Source organism: Penaeus chinensis, chromosome 9 (assembly GCF_019202785.1).
Source record: "Penaeus chinensis breed Huanghai No. 1 chromosome 9, ASM1920278v2, whole genome shotgun sequence".
NCBI classification, from domain to species: Eukaryota; Metazoa; Arthropoda; class Malacostraca; order Decapoda; family Penaeidae; genus Penaeus; species Penaeus chinensis.
In genome coordinates, this window is record NC_061827.1 from 5,659,349 (window position 1) to 5,674,348 (window position 15,000).

General features: G+C 39.1%; 1 protein-coding gene across 1 annotated transcript in view; it reads left to right on the top strand.

The window, feature by feature from the left end:
* The window catches only part of LOC125028517 (protein eyes shut-like), a 52,426-nt gene that overhangs the window by 9,577 nt on the left and 27,849 nt on the right, over positions 1-15,000 (top strand). Inside the window, exons 2-6 of the mRNA XM_047617867.1 lie at positions 3,076-3,242; positions 4,663-4,811; positions 7,992-8,105; positions 8,841-8,972; positions 14,909-15,000. The exon at positions 14,909-15,000 is cut by the window's right edge and continues 22 nt beyond it. Of these exons, the coding sequence (XP_047473823.1) occupies positions 3,079-3,242; positions 4,663-4,811; positions 7,992-8,105; positions 8,841-8,972; positions 14,909-15,000 (651 nt within the window). The 5' untranslated portion in view covers positions 3,076-3,078. The remainder of the gene's footprint in view (positions 1-3,075; positions 3,243-4,662; positions 4,812-7,991; positions 8,106-8,840; positions 8,973-14,908) is intronic.

Below are 15,000 nucleotides of genomic sequence, written 5' to 3' on the forward strand. Positions count from 1 at the left end.
GCATGACGAGTACCTGTTCACGATCAACTTAGAGTCATGTGTCAGGTATGGAATGTAATTATTTCTCGTGTGTGTGTGTGTGTGTGTGTATGTGTGTGTGTGTGTGTCCGTGTGTGTCCGTGTGCGTGAGTGAGGGAGTGCATTCCTATTTGTGTGTGTGTGTGTGTGTGTGTGTGTGTGTATGTATGTGTGTGTGTGTGTGTGTGTGTGTGTGTGTTTGTGTTTGTGTGCATGTGTGTATTTCCCCATGTATGTGTATATGTGCAATCACAACAAACAAATAAATAGGGAAATTAATATTCCGGAAGTTCACACGTTGACTCAAACGGTTGCTGACTCAGTGACTCATCAGGGTCGGTATTCACGAAAGGTCCTGGACAAAAAAAAAAAAAAAAAAAAAAAAAAAAAAAAAAAAAAAAAAAAAAAAAAAAAAAAAAAAAAATCGACCCTTTGCCTCATCTCAAAGTAAAACCTGCTAGTTTAATAAACATTTACATCAGCATAAACTCCATGAAGATGATTGAGTGCAGTAATAAAACAACTGCAATAAATCTCACTTAAATTTTTTTTATTCTGTGCCGTATCAAAGCCTGATGTTGGCGACCATGATTAAATTCACTTCTATAATGACAAGAATATTCCTCATTTTTGTTTTTTTTGTCTGACACAAATTTCGGAATCGAAGACCTTTCGCTGAATACTCCCTCTGGTCTGTGATTAATTTCCGGCGACTCCATAGGGCGTAACAGTAGACAGTGGATATAACGACGTCTACGAGGAAAGAGATGGAAGTCGGAGGAAATCTCTCCTATAATTCCGTGACTGGCGAGTCATTGATTGGCAGATTGGGTTCGCGGGAACTCTTGGGTGAAATTAATTTGTTGAGAAGATTAGTCGAAAGGATTTTTTTTTTTTTTTTTTTTTTTGTGCATGTTTGTATCTTCTCGGTCGTTTTTTTTTTTCTCCTTATTCCCCTCTCCCTTCCTTCTGTAGGTGTGTGTTTTTGTTTGTTTGTTTGTTTGCTCCTACTTTTCCTACCTTAGTCCCTCCTCCCTCTGTCTCTCTCTATCTCTCTCTCTCTCTATCTATCTATATATTTCTCTCTGTCTCGTTCTCATTCTCTTTCTCTCTGTGTGTTCATCTGTCCCTGTTACTCTCTCACCCACTCACCCTTTCCGCCTCTCTCTCTCTCTCTCTCTCTCTCTCTCTCTCTCTCTCTCTCTCTCTCTCTCTCTCTCTCTCTCTCTCTCTCTCTCTCTCTCTCTCTCTCTCTCTCTCTCCCTCTCCCTCTCCCTCTCCCTCTCCCTCTCCCTCTCCCTCTCCCTCTCCCTCCCCCTCCCTCCCTCCCTCTTTCCTTTCCTTCCCACCTTTTCTTCCTCCCTTTCCCTTTCCCATGAAATTTGAGGTGAGGAAGCAGTTATATTAAACTTAAGGGAACTCATAGTTAGTGTGAGCACTTGTGTTTATTTGTTTTTAATTATTATTATTATTTTATTTATTATATATATATATATATATATTTTTTTTTTTTTTTTTTTTGTGTGTGTGTGTGTGTACACGTTTTTTTTTTTTTTCTTGAACCTGAATGTGTGCGTGTGTGTATGTGTGGTTATCTGTATAGATAGATAGATAGAGATGGATAGATGGATAGATACACACGCATACAGGTATATATGTTTATCTATCTGTCTATCTACCTACATATATATGTGTATATATATTTTTTATGTATATGCATATACAAATACACATATGAGTGTGTATGTGTGTGTATGTGTGTGTGTGTGAGTGTGTGTGTGTGTGTGTGTGTGTGTGTGTGTGTGTGTGTGTGTTTGTGTGTGTGTGTGTGTGTGTGTGTGTGTGTGTGTGTGTGTGTGTGTGTGTGTGTGTGTGTGTGTGTGTGAATGTGAATGCATTTTATATATAGATATGTATTTGCAGTTGACAAGTTGTATATATATGGTTTGGATTTATATATGTATGTTGATGAGAAACTATTTAAGTACAAAGTATAAATTTTAGATTGACATCGTGGGAGCAAACAAATCTACATAATAATATCATTATAATATTTATGACAAATAACAACGATTATGATAAACTTATATTTTATTAATTATGTTTATACCTCCTTATATCTGCTTATAAACTGATCCATTCCATTCAGTTCAGAATACAGTAATAGTGGTACTTACTAATAGTAGTAGTAGTAGTAGTAGTAATAGCAGCAGTAGTAGTAGTAGTAGTAATGATAATAATAATAGTAATAATAATAATAATAATAATAATAATAATAATAATAACAATAATAACAATAAGGATGATAATAATAATCCGGTGGTTTACAACATAGAAAGCAAAGAAAGGAGCTCTTGTCTGTACAAAGTTCATGGTGAAGTAAACAAACGGAAATTTTACTGAAGAAATTGCAGTGACGGAATTTTAACAAAGGATGTGGCTTGAGGGGACAATCGTATGTGAACGTGTGGGTATATTGTTCTTCCTAACATGTTTGTTTGTCTGTTTCTGTCTCTTGTCTCTGGTTCTCTGTCTGTCTGTCTGCTTCTTTCTCTCTCTCTATCTCTGGGTCTCTGTCTGTCTGTCTGTCTGTTTGCTTCTCTCTCTCTCTCTCTCTCTCTCTCTCTCTCTCTCTCTCTCTCTCTCTCTCTCTCTCTCTCTCTCTCTCTCTCTCTCTTTCACTCCCTCCCTTTCTTTCTCATCCCCCCCTCTCTCTTCCCCATTCTCCCCTCCCTCTCTCTCTCATTCCCCCTCCCCCCCCACTCCCCCTCTTTCCCCCTCCCTCCCTCCTCTATTTCCCCCTCCCTCTCATTCCCCCTCCCTCCCTCCCACTCCCTCCCTCTCCCACTCCCTCCCACTCCCTCCCTCATATTCCCCCTCCCTCCCTCTCATTCCTTCCCCACCTCCCTCTCATTCATTCCCCCCTCCCTCCCTCCCTCCCTCCCACTCCCTCCCTCTCATCCCTTCCCCACCTCCCTCTCATTCCCCCACTCCCCCTCTTTCCCCCTCCCTCCCTCCCTCCCTCCCTCTCATTCCTCCCCCACCTCCTCCGCGCAGATAATGGCACAAGCGACACATCTGGACGAGCGGAGGACGACCTTGGTTCACCTCGCAGTCACGCTGTCGGTGGTCGTGGCAGCGGGGGTCGTGAGGGAGGTCAACGGCGGGTTTTCCTGCGTGAGTCGTCCCTGCGTTCACGGGATCTGCGTCGATCATCTGAACAGGTGAGTGGGTTTTTTGGGGGGTTTTTCGGTTTTGTGTTTTCGTGTTTTTTCGAAGATGAAAACGGAAAAAAAAAAGATTTTTTGAATTTGTTTAGTTTTTTTGGTTTTCTTTTTTTTTCTTTTTTTCCGTTTTCTTTTTTTAGTTTTTTTGGTTTTCTTTTGTTTTTTCTGTTTTTTTCGTTTTCTGTTTTCCAGTTATTTTCGTTTTCTGTGTTTTTTTCCGTTTTGTATTTTCTTTTTTACGTTTTCCTTTTCTTTGTTTTTATTTTCGTTTTTTTCGTATTTGTTTTTTTTTTCTTTTTTTCTTTTGTTTTGCTTTTCGTGTTTTCCTTTTTCTCGGTTTTCGTTTTTCTTTTTTCCTTTATTTTATTATTATTATTATTTTGTTTTGCTTTTCTTCCGTCTTATTTTTTTCCATTTTTTGTTTTTCCTTTTTTTTTTTGAGGGGGGGGGGGGGTGCGTAAGGCTGGGAGGTGGGTGGGGAGGGGGGGTGGGGTGGGGAGTAGGGGGAGGGGGGAGAGGGAGAGGGGGAGATTGGATAAAAGTGGGGGGGGGGTATCTTTTGCATTGTGGGTGTTTGTGAATATTGTTGGTGTTTGATTTTAATGTTGTTATTATATTTTCTTCGTAGATTGTATATTGTTTGTTTGTACAGCTATACGTGTATTGTCACACACACACACACACATACACAGACACACACACACACACACACACACACACACACACACACACACACACACATACACATACACATACACATACACATACACACATACACTCATACACACACACACACACACACACACACACACACACACACACACATACACATACACACACACACAGATATAAACACGCATAACCTTCCCCCAATCCCCCCCCACACACACACACACACACTTTACTCCACACCCACAGCTTTACCCACACAGACATCCCACAGTCTTACCCACACAGATATCTTTCAGCTTTACCCACACTCTCAGTCTTACCCACACAGACATCCCACAGCTTTACCCACAGCCTCACCCGCACAGACATCCCACAGCTTTACCCACACAGACATCCCACAGTCTTACCCACACACCCTTACCCACACAGACATCCCAGAGCTTTACCCACACACCCTTACCCACACAGACATCCCAGAACTTTACCCACACAGACATCCCATAGCTTTACACACAGGCATCCCACAGCCTTACCCACACAGACATCCCACAGCCTTACCCACACAAACATCCCACAGCTTTACCCACACACCCTTACCAACACAGACATCCCATACCCTTACCCACACAGACATCCCACAGCCTTACCCACACAGACATCCCACAGCCTTACCCACACAGACATCCCACAGCTTTACCCACACAAACATCCCCCCAGCTCTACGTAACATGTATCCTGACTACAGCTCGTACTCGTGTTTCTGTACCGACGGCTACACGGGACTACAGTGCCAAACAGACTGGGACGAGTGCTGGTCCGCCCCGTGCCGGAATGGTGCCACTTGCCTCGACCAGGTAGCGGCACTCATCTGTGTGTGTCCGTCGGGTTATACAGGTATGTTCCCCTGGCCCTCTCCTCTCTCGCAGGGCCAGTTACCTGTTTTTTTAAAGCCTGTTATTTATCGTTCGTGTTGTATAGTTTATTATTGTTATTGTTAGTTATTAGATTTGTCGATATTTATTCGTTTTTTTATTATTTTCTTTTTTGTTTGTTTGTTTTAATGGAAGTTTATTCGTTTTTTTTTTTGTTTTTTTTTTGGGGGGGACGGGTTGCTTTTTTTAAGTGGTTAATGAACATAATGATACGTTAATAATATTTTCTTTTCCGTGTTGTTTCACAAAAAAAAAAAAAAAAATATATCAGTAATTTTGTCATGAAGTTTTTTTGTTTTTTTTTCCTCCATGAAATGTTTTCTACGGGTTTAAGAAAAAATGTTGAAGAACGTAATAATAATAATATTTATAGCATGTTTATCCATATATTGTCCTACAGATTCCAGTTAGGTTGAGTTAGATCAGGTCAGGTCAGGTCAAGTAATAAAAAAGGAAAATATAAACGTTTTCAGTAAATATTCGGGATAAAACTGGTGGTAGAATCGTGCATAACTAATCATGAAATCAGTAATTTGCATAAGACACTATACTTAAGTTTCTCTTGAGAAATATTATGATCTTGAAACTGTTGTTTTTGTTACTATTGTTAGCGATGTTGTTTTTGCTGTTATTTCAATAGCATTATTAGTGATAGGGTGATAGTAATGATTAATGATAATAGTAATAATGATTATAATTGTAGTAGTTCCTTATCAAATAGTGATGGTAGCAACGATAATGATAATGATAAGAAACTGATGATGGTGATTAATAATTGTTATTATTATAACAATGATGATAATAATAATGATTATTATTATAAATATCATCTTCATCGTTATCATTATCATTATCATTGTCGTTATCATTATCATTGTCATTATCATTATCATTATCATTATCATTATCATCATCATCATCATCATCATCATCATCATCATCATCATCATCATCATCATCATCATCATCATCATCATCATCATCACCATCATCATCATCATCATAGTAATTACAATGCTAATGAAAAATGAATATGCAGTTCATGACAACACTACAATGATAACACTAATCCCGATGTAATAACTTTTTTTAGCTGTTCTCTTCAATAACACTTTTTAGGTGTTCTCCGTCAATAACACTTTTAAACCGTTCTTCGTCAGTAACACTTTTTAGTTCTCTTCAATAACACTTTTTAGTTGTTCTCCGTCAGTAACACTTTTTAGTTCTCTTCAATAACACTTTTTAGGTACCCTTCGTCAGTACCACTTTTAAACTGCTCTTCGTCAATAACACTTTTTAGTTGTTCTCCGTCAGTAACACTTTTTAGTTCTCTTCAATAACACGTTTTAGCTGTTCTTCGTCAATAACAAATTTAAGGTGTTCTCCGTCAATAACACTTTTTAGCTGTTCTCTCTAATAACACGTTTTAGTTGTTCTCCGTCAGTAACACTTTTTAGCTCTCTTCAGTAACACTTTTTAGTTGTTCTCCGTCAGTAACACTTTTTAGTTCTCTTCAATAACACTTTTTGGTTGTTCTCCGTCAATAACACTTTTTAGCTGTTCTATTTAATAACACTTTTTAGTTGTTCTCCGTCAGTAACACTTTTTAGGTGTTCTCCGTCAGTAACACTTTTTAGCTGTTCTCTCTTATAACACTTTTTAGTTGTTCTCCGTCAGTAACACTTTTTAGCTCTCTTCAATAACACTTTTTAGTTGTTCTCCGTCAATAACACTTTTTAGCTGTTCTCTCTAATAACACTTTTTAGTTGTTCTCCGTCAGTAACACTTTGTAGGTGTTCTCCGTCAATAACACTTTATAGCTGTTCTCTCTTATAACACTTTTTAGTTGTTCTCCGTCAGTAACACTTTTTAGCTCTCTTCAATAACACTTTTTAGTTGTTCTCCGTCAGTAACACTTTTAAGCTCTCTTCAATAACACTTTTTAGTTCTCCGTCAATAACACTTAAGCTGTTCTCTCTTATAACACTTTTTAGTTGTTCTCCGTCAGTAACACTTTTTAGTTCTCTTCAATAATACTTTTTAGGTATCCTTCGTCAATAACACTTTTAAACCGTTCTCCGTCAATAACACTTTTTAGTTGTTCTCCGTCAGTAACACTTTTTAGTTCTTTTCAATAACTCTTTTTAGCTGTTCTTCGCCAGTAATACTTTTTAGCTGTTCTCTCTAATAACACTTTTTAGTTCTTTTCAATAACACTTTTTAGGTATCCTTCGTCAATAACACTTTTTATTTATTCTTCGTCAATAATACTTTTTAGTTGTTCTTCGTCAATAATACTTTTTAGTTGTTCTTCGTCAATAACACTTTTTAGTTGTTCTCCGTCAATAACACTTTTTAGTTGTTCTTCGTCAGTAACACGCAATGATCGACAGCGGTGTTCTGAGCGTGTGGGTAAAAATCTCCCCCGTGTTATAAATGTTCCCGGCGTGGGTCGTCAAGTGCATTAACCCTTATTAGATATACGGGCCCCCTGTTTGTATTTTTTTTTTTTTTTTTTTTTTTTTTTTTTTATTGTTTTACTTTATTCTTTTTTTTTTTTTTTTTTTGGTGGTGTTTTGTCCTTTTTTTTGTTGTTGTTGTTGTTGTTGTTGTTGTTGTGTTTCGTTCTGTTTGTTTGTCGGGTTGTATGCTTCTCTCTCTCTCTCTCTCTCTCTCTCTCTCTCTCTCTCTCTCTCTCTCTCTCCCTCTCTCTCTTTTTCTTTCTCTTTCTCTTTCTTTCTCTCTCTTTCTTTCTTTCTCTCTCTCTCTCTCTCTCTCTCTCTCTCTCTCTCTCTCTCTCTCTCTCTCTCTCTCTCTCTCTCTCTCTCTCCCTCTCCCTCTCTCTCTTTCTCTTTCTCTTTCTTTCTCTCTCTTTCTTTCTCTCTCTCTCTCTCTCTCTCTCTCTCTCTCTCTCTCTCTCTCTCTCTCTCTCTCTCTCTCTCTCTCTCTCTCTCTCTCTCTCTCATCTCCAATTCCAATTATTAATATTATAATTATTATTATCATTATTATTGTTATTATTATTATTATTATTATTATTTCATTATTAATATTGATTTATGATTTTATCTTACTGTTATTTATTTATTTATTGTTCTATTTTTCTGAGTGCGATTAACTCAATTTACTAACTTTATTCCAGGGGAGTTTTGCGAGAGCGAGGTCAACGAGTGCCAGAGTAACCCGTGCCAAAACAATGGCACTTGTATCGACCTCCTGGACCACTATGTGTGCACGTGCCCGGTCGGCTATTCTGGTAAGATGGGTGGAAATGAAGGGAAGAATGTGGGGAAAGTGAGAGAAAATGAAGAGAAGGTGAGGGGAAAATGAGGGGAAAAAATGTAGGGAAAGTGAGAGGTAATGAGGAAAGTGAGAGGTAATGAGGAAAGTGAGAAAATTTTGGGGAAAATGAAGGGAAAATGTGTGGAAAGTGAGAGGTAATGAGGAAGAGATGAAGGGAAATGAGAGGAAATGAAGTAAAGATGTAGGGAAAATGAGAGAAAATGATTAGGGATGTAAGAAAAGGTAGAACATATGAAAGAAAATGAGTAAGAGATGAGAGAAAATGAGCAAAACAATTAAAGAAAGTGAGTAGAAAATTAGAGAAAATGACGAAAAAAATAGAAAGAAAAATGATTAGATATGTAAGGTTAAAATATGTAATATGTAAATTACCTTTTAATTCTTCTTCTTCTTTCTATTCTCTGTCTTCCTCATCTTCTTACTCTCCGCCATCTTCATCTTCCTATTCTCTGTCTCCTCCTTTTCTACTTCTTCTTCTTCTTCTTCTCCTTCTTCTCCTTCTTCTCCTTCTTCTCCTTTTTCTTCTTCTCCTTCTTCTCCTTCTTCTTCTCCTACTTCTCCTTCTTCTTCTCCTTCTCCTTCTTCTTCTTCTCCTTCTCCTTCTTCTTCTCCTCCTCCTCCTCATCCTACTCCTCCTTCTCCTTCTTCTCCTTCTTCTCCTTCTCCTTCTCCTTCTTCTTCTTCTCAGGTGTCAATTGCGAAATAGACGTGAGTGTCTGCAACGCCACAGATCTATCTACCAGCGACGGGCCCAGATGTCTCCATGGGGGCGTGTGTGTGGACGGCCCCGCCCTCTCGTACACCTGTGACTGCCCCTCAGGTATGTGGAGATTAGGGGTGGGGGGTATGTTGGTGAGGTATGTGGAAATTGAGGGGTATGTTGTTGGTTTGACTCACGGGTACAAACAGGGAGACAAATACAGACGTAATGCATATATACATGTAAACACAGACGCAAACAAGGCCACGCCCCCCCCATTCCCACACACACAAACAACTGCCCTCCCCACACACATACACCACCCCTCACACACATAACCCCCCCCCCACACACACATAACCCCACCCCCCACACACACACAATCATCTCCCCCCACACACGCACAAACACCCCCACCCACGAACAATCATCTGCCCCCACACACGCACAAACACCCCCCCACACACATACACCCTCCCCCCACATACACCCCCCCCCCACACACACACCCGCACAAAGACCCCCACCCACACACGCACAAACACCCCCTCCCCCCCCCCCCACATACACACAACCACCCCCCACATACACACATACACCCCCCCCCCCCGCACTAACACCCCCCCCCCACCCAGCCACACACACACACAACACGCACACAGACAATAACCTCTTACGCCCACGCCCGCCCTCGCAACAAACGCCCGCACAACAAAGACCGCAACAAGTTAGCAAGACGTTGGGACATCATGCAAAGAAGTCATGAAACGCATGCGGTCAGAGACACACAAACAAAAAAAAGAAAAACCAATTCCAGCGTTGAAATGAAAGAATGTGAAAAAAAAACGTTCATAATCTGAAATCTGTCTTGGGTGATACCGAAGGTTTATAAATAGCACGTGTTTTTCTTGCTTTCTTTCTTTTTCTTTCTTTTCTTTAAGACAATTAGGTAAGGTGCTCTACAGACGCTATTTAAGATAAGGAAATCTTACAGACAAGTTTTATTTTTTTTTTTTAAGCTCACTAGGAGATAAAGAGGTTTATTATTCCCCACAGAAAAGGGTTTAAAAAACGCAATTAGACCAGCGGGTTCGCATCGATTAGAGAAAAAAGGAGAAGAAGAAGAAGAAGAAGAAGAAGAAGAAGAAGAAGGGGAAGAAGAAGAAGAAGAAAAAGAAGAAGAAGAAGAAAAAGAAGAAGAAGAAGAAGAAGGAGAAGAAGAGGAGGAGGAGGAGGAAGAGGAAGAGGAAGAGGAGGAGGAGAAGGAGGAGGAGAAGGAGGAGGAGGAGGACGGAAAATCTGTATAGATGAAGATGATCGCGTGCGGACTGGGTGAAGGTACCCCGCGGTCTTCCCCCAATTGCGGACTTCTACCAAGGCGCGGACGGCCCTTGGGATAGTGGTCGGAGGATAAATGTAAGAGAAAAAAGAATAATGCGAGAGAGAGATAGGGGGGAAAAGGCGTAAGTTCGCTGCGGATTTTAAGACACGTTTTTTTTTATATGCCTGATTTTAGGTGTATTGATTATGTTTGATTGACAATGACAGAATCAGTTACGGTATTGTTAAGCTTATAATTCGTATTTCTATTGATATTCGGATTAGATTGTTCGATTGACATACAAGATTAGAAATACTATAGACTGAAATCTTAAACGACAGAATACATATCGCTTATATTTTATCAATGGGACATTTTCCATGCATATCAAAGACCATTCGAATAATGATGGTATCTGGCATCATATGAAATGGAAATACCACCATAGATACGAGTCGTATCTATGGTGGGTATTCTGATCTAATCTGGAGACGTATGGTGAAGATAAATAAGATGAATAATCCGATATTTCTCTGTGCGAATAATCCGATATTTCTCTGTGCGACTTACGTTGTTTTCCTGCGACTTCCAGATGTACGATGATGGTCGTTGGCGGGAGGGGGTTAATCACTAGGCACCACACGCTAACTCATCTTTATTACGGGGGGGGGGGGGGGGGGGGGGGGGGTTGTCGAGCGCAAGTAAGGTCTCGATCCTCAAAATCTTTATTAATGCTTTGTTTTCTTTGTGGAAGAAGGAAAAAACGGGGGAAAAAACAATAATAAAAAACAAAAACAATCTGTCGTCAGTTTGAATGAAAGGTTTAGGATCTCCTCATACCCGATCCTCAAAACCTTTATTGATAATTTGTTTTCTTTGCTGTTAAAAGATAATAATAATAAAAATAAATAAATAAATAAATAAAAAACCTGTTTGAATTCTCGCCATCGTGCTGAGCTGAGCGGTCACGTGATCAAGTAGTATTTGGATTGGTAAGCTCTGAGTTATGACGTCAGAACTACTGGTGATTATGCGACGGTGCTGCAATACTGTTCTTTTGTTTTTTGTTTTTTGCTGCATGACTATGTTAGGTATACCGCCCCCCTCCCCCCCCCAAAAAAAAAAATGCGATGCAGCAACGATACGGTAGAAGATAATTTATTTTTGTCAGTCTCCGTAATGTGTCTGTTGCGCACCTGCCTCGCTCGCTAAGGCCATCTCTGTCACGGGACCTTCTCTATGACCCGTGTCAGTTCGTGTCATGTGTCACGTGATGACCTTCCCTAGCATACCAGCAGGTAACAAGCCGCGTCTTCTTTATTTATCTTCCCTCACTCAAAAAAAAAAAAAAAAAAAAAAAAAAAAAAGAAGATAATAATAACATATATAAGTAGTTAAAATATATATATGTTCACGATTGTCCAATTATTCTTATATACTTTGACACCGAATTTACATTACGATTAAAAAAAAAAAAAAAAGTGAATCTAAATCAATTTAATAAAGGTACAAGTAAAAAAAAAAAAAAAAAAAAAAAAAAAAGAATACGTTTACCCATTTAAGTTAGTTTCGTAATACTGCAAGCATACACACACGGCAAGCAAATAGAACATATTCAGAGAACGAAGACAATTGCCTGTAACACTAATGGGCGAGGGAGGGGTTACTTGCGCACGCTATGTCGTCTACTTCTTTTGTTCAGAGACTGTCCCTTCCCTTCCTTTCCTTGCTTCAACGCCCCCCCCCCTCGTTCTCCTATCCACCCCTTTCCCTCTCTCTTTCCTACTCCTCCTTCCTTCCCTGTTTCTCGATTTTCTTTCTCTCCCCGTTTTTTCCTCGTCTTTCTCCTTCTTCTTCTTCTTCTTCTTCTTCTTCTTCTAATACTCTCCCTCCCTTCTAATCTATGTCTCCCTCTGCTCTCCCTCCCTCCTACTGCCTCTCTCCTCCTCCTCCTACTCCTACTCTCCCTCCCTTCTCCCTCTCTCTTCCTCCTTCTCCTCCTCCTCCTCCTCTCCCTCTCTCTTCCTCCTCCTCCTCCTCCTCCTCCTCTCCCTCTCTCTTCCTCCTTCTCCTCCTCCTCCTACTCCCCCTCCCCCTCCTACTCCTCTCCCTCTCTCTTCCTCCTTCTCCTCCTCCTCCTCCTACTCCCTACGACTGCTACAACTCCCTTACTCCCCTCCTGCTTGCTTCCTTGCTTTATTCTCCTGTTTTATGCTTCTGTATTCTGTTTGTGCTTTCTTCAGTATCTTCCATTATTCCTTTGCTTTCCCATTCTCTTCTTTTTATTTATTATTATTATTACTATTATTTGCATTACTCAATTTTCTTTGCCTACTTTCTTTTTCTTTATTCTTCCTTTTGTCTCCTTTCTCCTTTATTTTTGGATTTCCGCTCTTGCATTATTATTCTTTTTATTCCCATTCTTCTGTTCATCTTCTTCCCTGTTTTCATTTCTCTATTTTATTTTTCCTATTTATTCTCCCCACCATATTCATTATCTTCAATTTTCTCCCTTTCCTGGTTCTTAATTTTTTTTGAATATTCTGTCTTTTTTATCTTTTATTCCTTATCTCTTTTTCTTTATCTTTTTCTTTCTTTATTTTATTTTTAAGTTTGAGTTTCCATCCTTGCTTCTTGAAAATGATGGAGAGGATCATTTTTTTTTTTACAGATATTATATGCGTAAACGACAGTGCTTAAATTTGTAATAACGAAATCATGATGAGCATTCCTAATGAAATAATATATCAACGGAAATAAAAATAAAAATCTCCACTATATATATATATTTTTTTTTTTTTTAATTTAATTTTCGTAAAAAACATACATACATATATATATTTATTTGTGTATTTATTTATTTATTTATCAGACCCACAATCTAAAAGGCGATTCAAGAAGACGATACGTTTTCCCGCCTTTTTTTATGACTCACAGAGCTGTTGCGTCGAGGCATACAAAGTGCTGAGTCATGGAGGGTCGATCTCGACTATAGAAGAAAGGAAAAAAAGAAAAAAAGTTTTCGCTGAAGACACTCGCTCGTTCCTTTGTTGTCCTATGCACCGATCGACTTGTCCTCCTGCTTTTCTTCCTGTAGATGTAGAGTACTTTGTTTTCTATATTAATAACTTATTTTGTAAGTGAATGCGTAGCCTTTCTCCCAGAATAAGGAGTTACATATAAAAACCAAGGGGCACACACGCACGCACGCACACATACTTATGCACACACACACACACACACACACACACACACACACACACACACACACACACTAGGTGTTTGATATATTTTTCCACTATGCACACATAGCATCGAATGCTGCATATGGGCTTAGTTCGGAGAATTTGAAAAGACATGCGAGAAGATCGCTTTGAAGACGGTTACATAAGTGGATAAGAAAATTTGAATAAAAACGGTTATGAGAGTGGTCTGGAGACGGTTATAGGAACAGTTGTGAAAACGTTTGTAAAGAAGAGTATGAAAACGATTATGAATTAGGTCTGAAGACAGTTATAAGGACAACTATTCACAAAGTTATCAAGGAAGTTAGAAAACATGTCTAAAAATTCCGACGAAAGAGACGGTTATGAAACTGTTTATAAAGACGGTTCAAAATTCCGAAGAGACAGACGGTTATGAAACTGTTTATAAAGACGGTTCAAAATTCCGACAAGAGACGATTATGAAACTGTTTATAAAGACGGTTCAAAATTCCGACGAAAGAGACGGTTATGAAACTGTTTATAAAGACGGTTCAAAATTCCGAAGAGACAGACGGTTATCAAACAGGTTATGAACGCGATTGTTGAAAAAAAATAACGGGTATGAAGACTATGAGGGAGAGACACCGCCTGACCTTTAAAATCACCTTCTCCTCTCTCCCGTGGCGGAAGTGACATCCGGAGCGAGCGAGGGAGAAAGCTTGGTTAAATTCGTCCATGTTTTCGTTTTGACTAATCATTGATTTTACTTCATTTTATTTTTCCTATTTATTTTCATGTACTTTTATATTTCTTTATTTTTATTATTATTAATTGTTTATTTTATTTTTTATTTTATTTATTTATTTATTTTTTTTTTTTTGAAGGTTGATGCGGGGTTATTTAAGTTTAGTTTTTTTCCCTTTTTTTCTAATATATTGGATTTTATTTTTTGTGTTCGTCCCGTTATTTTATATATATATATATATATATGAATTTATAAATATATAAGATTTCGAGTTTTTAAATGTTCTTCCCCCCCCCCCCCTTTTTATCAATTTTTGGATTCTATTTTTGTTTACATGTGTATTTTAGTATGCAAACTCCATTTTAACTTTGATCGTTAATTGGAAGCTTTGTTTATTCCATGGTTTTCCTTGTGCACTTAGATGATAAAAATAGAGTGAAAAAATTATTTTTTTTACATTTTACTATCTATCTACTACTATCTATAGCTTCTGCAAAAACTATAGATAGTAAATACGAAAAAGAATGAATTATTAAGTAATATAGATTTTCTACATTTGCTCAACGTAAACTACCGAGCCAGTGGAAGATTACGTAATATTAATGTCCTTTTTTTTATCCTTACGGGATCTCCAACTAACTCTATCCCCTCTCCCCTTCTCCCCCCCCTCTCCCCTTCTCCCCCCCCTCTCCCCCTCTCCCTCCTCTCCCCCTCCTCCCCCACCTCCTCTCCCCCTACCATCGGATGCCTGTGCGTGCGTGCGTGCGTGCGTGCGTGGACCCAGGGTGGAGCGGCAGGGCATGCGAAGTCGATGTCGACGAGTGTACGGCCACACCCTGTCTGCATGACGCGGTCTGTCTCAACACTCCTGGGAGC